This window comes from Berghia stephanieae, chromosome 11, assembly GCF_034508935.2.
Source record: "Berghia stephanieae isolate SIO BIC M18660-M18661 chromosome 11, UCSD_Bste_1.3, whole genome shotgun sequence".
NCBI lineage: Eukaryota > Metazoa > Mollusca > Gastropoda > Nudibranchia > Aeolidiidae > Berghia > Berghia stephanieae.
The window spans coordinates 34093650-34101149 of record NC_088370.1 but is presented as its reverse complement, the minus strand read 5'-3'; the positions used below and the strand labels follow the sequence as shown (position 1 = coordinate 34101149).

Here is a 7500-nt window from a genome sequence, read left to right as displayed (position 1 = left end):
TAATTGTGCATGTGGCGCTCTATACAGAGAGAAAATTATAAATTGATTACGGGGGAAGGTGGGGGGAGGGGGGGGGGGGGGTGGGTTGACCCACAAACGATCGAGGTGTTGGGCTTCGGGTAGACCATGATACGAAATCAAAGGGAAAAGGCCGCTGGTACTTGGATGGTGGAAATGGTTGGGGGGGGGGGGGGGGGTAGTGACAATCAGCATGGGATGTATATATTAACATTAATAATATAGGCAATAGATGACCAGGGATGTGTATTGTTTGTGTATTGTTTGTATATGTTTGTGTGTGTGTGTGTGTGTGTGTGTGCGCGCGCGTGTGTGTGTGTGGGAAAGGGATTACACAAAAACACCTTTCTCTGTAGCTTCCAAATGATTACGTATACGATAAATTTGAAACCCACATTGTTTGAATCAGCTCACTAATTAATTCCTGAGCCTTGAGATGGTGACGCAACTATTACATACAAGACCTTGCAGTCGAGACGGCAGGGCTTTTGGGTTACACAACCACTATTTACCCATCGGTCAGCGGTACTCTTTGATGTATACAACACTCACCGCCTTTACGCAAAGCCGCCTGCCCATAAATCAAGAGATGGTCTCCTAACTGTTCACAAGCGAACTGTCAAACGAGCAATCGATGATTGGATAAGAATCTCAAGATTTCATATAATAAGGTAAGTTTTGGAGAGGTGATATCCCCCCACCCGTCATCGGACAGAACTTTCATTGCGTTATATCATATGAGCTCCGCCCATTGTCTTTCTATTCGGGAGTGACGAGATTAGACGAGAGGACGCGAGAAAAAAAATGGTCACGTGTTGGGCAAGTCGTTCGTTAGGCGAGCTTCGGTGTCTAACTATAACTCCGTAATATCGAAAACCACCCCTTCTCCCAGCCTGCTCAATAAACGAAAACATATAGCGAGGGCGTTTCGGATTTCCCCTTTATCAACAAAACAGGATGAATGAACCAGCTCAGCCGAATCCGGTAATATTGACAGTAGTGTTTCATTCATCGTGTTTTGTTGATAAAGGGGAATCCCAAAACGTCCAAGTTATCTGTTTTCGTTCATTAAATTGAAGCTTACATTCAAATTCACATTGTTATATTTATTATTGAGCTTTGAGCAGCAACATTTACATTACCCAGTGTTGTTCTGGAAATAAAGGAAATAAAGAAAAGATCGTTGTTACATCAATGTAGTTTATTGCAATTGTATGTCCATGGCATAAGTTATTAACAATCAAATTTACAATATGATATAGATACAAACTAAAATAAATAACAGGAAAAAAAAACGAAAAAAAAATCATATTGGTAAGCAACGCATAACACTTTCGTCTTGTCTTTGTACCATAATTTCTAATTTTTAATTAGAAATATCAGATGCGTTATGCTCACACTCACCCCCCCCCCCTCCCACACACAAACACACACACACACACACATACACAAAGAGAGATAGATAGATGGATATATATATATATATATATATATATATATATATATATATATATATATATATATATAGAGAGAGAGAGAGAGAGAGAGAGAGAGAGATCTTATTTGTTCATCTATCTGCCTATCTATTTATCTATCTATCTGTCTCTACTACCATTTCTCTGCACAGCCCGCTGTCCCGTCCTCTCTAAATCTTCCACTCTATGAAATCCTGCCTTACATTTTTTCTCCTCCTCCTCTCTCTTCCTCTCTCTTTCTCATTTCCTCCCATACATCCCAGAACAAACACCACACACACACACACACACACACACACACACAAACCCACACGATCACATTTCTTTCTTCAAATCTTGACTTATTCAGTTAATTTTACATCTTACAGGAGTCATAGTTGGCGAGGTTTTTAAACCACTCACCGGTCTTTAGTTGTTCATAGAACTATAGGAATTGGTATCAACTCCACTATGCACATGAACCCTTCCTGTTTGTCGGAATAGGCCTCAATAGTCGTGACGTCACTTCTCTTGTAATGACACATAGTAACTTAGTAACTGGTTCTGAACTATCGGAACAATGGCGGACGCCCTTATGAAATTCTTCTCCGGCAATCATAAACGTGTGTCCAGAGGAGAAAAACAATATATATATGTGATCATGTTTTGACTTTTAATTTGCTCCTTTCGATTCCGAATACGGGGGATGTCCGAAATGTTCACAGGTTCTATCTTAGCAGCCAGCACCATCATTTTGCTGACGATCGTCTTCATGTTGAATTGTTTAGGCTGCAACCTTGGTAAAGACACTATCCGATGAAGTGTTAATGCCTGAAATGTCCATAGGTTCTGCTTTACTGTAGTAGCCAAAACCATCATTTTGCTAGGTTTTATTTATTTTTCTACTCCCTAATTGGTAGAATTTTCAAATATTTTTTTTCATCAGAACTTAGCAGTGCTGTTGAGGTTACTGTCACTCCTTGTTATCGATTTCTTCCTGTTCACAGACATAGAGTAACGGTTGGACGATGGGCCACGCCTGGCATAGTTCAAGTAGTTGTTGCCAGGACGGGAGGTAGATTTTACGAATTGACCGTTGGTATTTCCGGTTCCGGTGTTACTTTGACTAAGACTCTCTGATAGAGAACTTGATTACGGAACTGGACACGCCACCTCCTCCTCCTCCTCCCCCTCTGGGTGTCGTCTTGATAGACTTGCTGACGATTCCGTACTGGAGGTTACTCATCCTCTCTGGCTGGTGCTGTTGCTGTTGCCTGGACGCGGCCAAGCCGTGTTCTAGGTCTTTAATCTTTGACCTGAGTTCGGCCTTATCCTGACGTAGGGAAGCCATGTCCAAAAAGGCGGCTTGGATTTGTTTTCGGTGCTCTGTCCGTTCTGTCTCCAAGCGGGCAATGGCGTCAGATTGCATGTCCCTCTGTAGGAAAGTATCAGGGGTAAACAATTAGCACTCTGGCGTATAGGAATATATTATTATGCATACCTTTAAAATGCACGTTTATGCCATGCTCAGTACGCTTCACAATGCTTCATTTATTCCCAATAGCCAATGGGATCTGACGATGCTGTTTAATCAACAACTATCTATTTTGTAAAAAAAAACTATTGTAAAGTTAATAATACCATGTTGGGACATATAAAATATAATGACCCTATTCCCTTCCCCAAAGGAGTTGAATTCTTGTTGTTCTCTCAATCCCCGCATAATATTAATAACTATTTTCTTCTCACATTGTCTTTTGACCGTATGTTTGAATGAGGCCAATCCGTGAATTAAATACTCCACTGGGAGGGAAACAAACAAATATATATCTCTTTTTTTTTGGGCACTAGTAGGCAGAAAAGAGAGAGGGAGCATTTTTTGTTGTAAATATTATACAATTTGTTATATACTATTGTCTCAAAACAGTATTCTGTCCGGTTGAACTGAAATAGGTGTCAATAAAAGCGGTGTAATATTAAAAATACCAGTATTTTATTATTTGTTTCTTGAAAAACAGCCTTTAAAAAGAATCCAAGTTTTGTCCTATATCCTTTTACTTTTTTAAACATAGATTCAAATTTGATCATCTAACAATCCTACATAATACCGTTTCGTGACGATTGGTCAGATTTGTTGACTGGGTGGGGTTCCTGACCCCCCATAGCGGGTAGGGAGGCACTTACTGTGTCTTTTATCCCATTATATCTATTTTCCAATAAGCTTTCTGTCTTTGTCTTGGAATGAGATTACTTGGTTTTGTCCTGGCCCTGGCCGGAGTACTGGCTTGAAGGGAAGCAGTCAAATGCATAGTTATTGTTTTGGGAGATGATATTTTTTTCCCTTGTAAATCATCTCTCTGTTATGTATTATTGTATTTGTTATTTTGAATGTACTCGTATAATGTAAGCATCTGAGTGTATTCCTCTTTTTTTTTGGATCTTGTACTTGTGTCCGGATAAGACATAGGCGATGTCAAACTAAGTATATTGGTGGTATGCTCTTGGATTCTACATCTGATCCCTATTTGTTCCCAGTTCCCATTTGTCTTACTTTCTATTGGTTGCTTTAACTGTAATTCTAGAACTTTTTACTTTCCTATTTTCTTCTTTTTTACTGGCGCTGATATAACATTAATGTGTTGCAAGCGCCCTAAAACCCCTAAAAACAAACAAACAAACATCAGATTTGTTGAGGTCCCTACGTGCCGCTATATGGTCTAGTGGTATGACACTCGCTTTCGGATCGGAAGGTCCTGGGTTCGAGCCTCGCGCTCGGCGCATAGTTGAGTCCTTGGAAAAGGCTCTTTACTCACATTCTCTCACCGTGTAAAATGAGTACCTGGCCGTTAACAGCGTTGGCTTTGTCCGAAAAATTGTAATATCACCTTACAGGCGGCATGTCTCGTCCTACATGTTAAATGTTGCTGTTGACCAGGGACCCCTTGTAAAGCGCTTTGAGCACATTTAGTGGATATTGCGCTATATTCTCAATTGTTACCTCGTTGAGTAAAGCTTTGATTTGGTCCCTGTCCTGTATGGAATCTTCCTCCATGGCCCGACACTTGTTGACGACTCGACTTACCAGCATGGCCAGTGGGTAGTTGAGGCAATCATTGTAGTCAAAGTAACGCAGGCTCTCGTTGATTCGGCTCGTCAGACTCTCGATTTGACCCAGGACAATGTCAATCTACAATGAACATAAGAATAAATTTTTAAAAAATGTATGCCCTTCCGCCACGACATTATAAGATATCGTCGATTAGGCACGAATTCCAGGAAGGAATATAGATAACTCATCAAACAAGATCTCTGATGTCAACAGGAATCACCCATGTTATCCAAGTGAGCAAATTTGGGGTCAATAATCTTGCTCAAGGAAAAAAAAAACCCGAAAGTGCCTGAAGCGGGGCTCGAACCCGGGTTTTTCCGGGTCAGGGTGCAATGCCTTAACCATTCGGCCACTTCGTCCCCCATGAAGATAAAATAAATAAAATAAAATAAAATAAAATAAAATTTCCTTTATTCATCCTATAGGGAAAATTTGTCTCTAGGGTCTATTTCAAGGGGAGACTAGACTTACCCAGGCGTCAGCCGCAGTGCAGCCCCGGAAATTGTGCTAGGGTGAGGTGACTTGCTCAACGCCACACAGCGCAGCTAGCGGCGGGTGATCGAACTCTGTACCTTTCTGGTACGAATTAAAGACCGACCCCCTGAGCCACGCCCAAAGATTGATGTCGCTCTGTCATAGCTAAGTCCAGCAATTGACTATCGCTATACGTAATCTGACCTCTTTATTTTTTCGTTTTTGCCAGACAACTTTTAACTTTCAACATCACTTAATGTAAATGTTCCAGAGAATTTCAGCTGCAAGAAGTCCGAAAATTTATCAGCCATATATTGGAAGTTGTGGTTTTGATTCGTTGCTTAAAATATCGTTTGCCAACATGAAGAATTCTTTTGAACTTGACACGTTGCTGATTTTTGTTTTGTAGATTTCTACGTTTATTGGTCGTGATAATTTCTTGAGTTTATATTTATGGTATAAGAACATTTGTTTATGGACGAGAAGACCTGTTTTCCTCCATTTCCCTAGCCCTCCTTTTGTCTCTCTTGGATGTCTTCATCTCTGTAGAGAACCACGGTGTTGGTTGGCGTGGGCTTCGAGCACTTTCGTCACAGTAGAATTGAATTTGTTGACATTTACGTCACTGAGTTCAGTCATTTGTGCCGATCGATCGTGTCTAAAACCCTCAAAATATATTTATTTTGAAATTTTCCTGGAAATAATTCAAACATTTGACATTGGTGGGTTTTTTATACAAGACGGAATTTCAAATTCAGTCAAATAAGGGTCCGAAAAACACTAAAATAATATGTCATAGTATGACGACGCTCAACAGCATACAATATCAGAATTTGAGCTTAGTCTTCGTGAACTCAATAAAGTGACACTTCCCTAAATACATCATAACGGGGATAATCTATATAATCTTTCCATGTGCCACACTGCAAAGTGTGCTCAAAATTACCCACATAGTGAAAAGTGAAAAGTGTTCACAGTTTGAGAAATATCCAATGTCACAATTTGTCATTTTGCAAAACATGACTCGTGGGTATGTTAACAACTTTCATAAATTCATCCGCGTGTTTACATTTTTTGAGAAAAGTCCAATCGTTGTACAGCAAAAAAAACAAAACAAAACACATGGTTGATGACTAGGTTGGACGAAAACATGAATATAGATCGCTCCCATTCAATGCAATCAGAAAAGTATTGAGTTTTTTTTTTAATTTTTTTTTTTTTTTTTGTGCACAGGGAAACAAAGTATCACATTGGTCTTGCTGAATAATAACACTCACTACTCACTTTATTTACTTGATCTCATCTTTCATGGTGGCGTAATTTTTATTTTTGGGCCAGTGTCGGGCTACGAGTTTACGAAGACTACGATTTGAGCGTCGCCATCGTTAAGTTGTAGCCTGACACTGAAACCCAAAAAGACTGGCATTTTGACGTCATTATTTGGTTTTTGCACCGCCCAATGTCGTTCGTAGTACTCATGGAAACAAGTGGTCCCATTGGTTGAACTATTGAATACAACTCACGATTTGTTTTCTTTTGTGGCCAAAGACTATCGTTTTGATGTCATTTTTGGGTCAGTATCAGGCCATAACTTTACGAGGGCCACGATTTGAGACGGTAAACATTCGGTCATTTTACTTCTAAAATAACACTGCATCTTTTATAATATATATATATATATATAAAATATATATATATATAATATATATATATATATATATATATATATATATATATATATATATATATGAATAGGCGCTTACCTCTTTTTGAATAATGTCAAAATCCATGTCCTCTGCGTCAAGTCTTGGAACAGCCCTGTCTGGTTTTTGACGTCGTGGTTGGTTTCTATAGTCCGGATGACCATCGTCATCACCGCTAATGTTGTCTGACGTCGGGTCGTAGTCTGGCATCTCTCGTAACACGAAGGGTTCCAGTTTGGTGTGGATCGCATACAGCTTTTCAGATATCTGGAATGGGACATAATTATGGATTATTTTCGCATAATAAACTTTAATGCCGAGGTTGCTTTCCATTTTTTTTTTTTTTGTCATTTGTAATTATGTTTTAAAAAGCAATAGTAATAATAGTGAGACTGATAGGAAGTAGCGCATGCACACAGCTAATGCAGAGTCAGTTGTAGTGTGTATAGTTAGTAGTATATAGTAGCTAGTAGTAGAGAGTAGTAGATGTTCATAGTAGTATAGTGAGTAGTAGTAGTAGTAGTAGTAGTAGTATAGTAGTAGTAGTAGTAGTAGTAGTAGTAGTAGTAGTAGTAGTAGTAGTAGTAATAGTATGTAGTAGTAGTAGTAGTAGTAGTAGTAGTAGTAGTAGTAGTAGTAGTATAGTAGTATAGTAGTAGTAGTAGTAGTAGTAGTAGTATAGTAGTAGTAGTTAGTAGTAGTAGTAGTAGTAGTAGTAGTAGTAGTAGTAGAGTAGTAGTAG

The 7500-nt window shown here is 39.1% G+C and overlaps 2 protein-coding genes across 4 annotated transcripts in view; one reads left to right on the top strand and one right to left on the bottom strand.

The window, feature by feature from the left end:
- The window catches only part of LOC144956532 (uncharacterized), a 167751-nt gene that overhangs the window by 66067 nt on the left and 94184 nt on the right, over positions 1-7500 (top strand). The gene's annotated exons all lie outside the window — the stretch shown is intronic.
- Positions 1814-7500, bottom strand: part of LOC144956701 (uncharacterized) — a 10498-nt gene continuing 4811 nt past the window's right edge. Inside the window, exons 4-6 of one of the 2 annotated variants that reach the window (XM_078887369.1) lie at positions 6819-7025; positions 4471-4659; positions 1814-2907 (exon numbers count right to left, since the gene is read on the bottom strand). In XM_078887369.1, coding sequence (XP_078743495.1) covers positions 2599-2907; positions 4471-4659; positions 6819-7025 — 705 coding nt within the window. In that variant the 3' untranslated portion in view covers positions 1814-2598. The remainder of the gene's footprint in view (positions 2908-4470; positions 4660-6818; positions 7026-7500) is intronic. The other variant, XM_078887370.1, reaches the window with a different exon arrangement.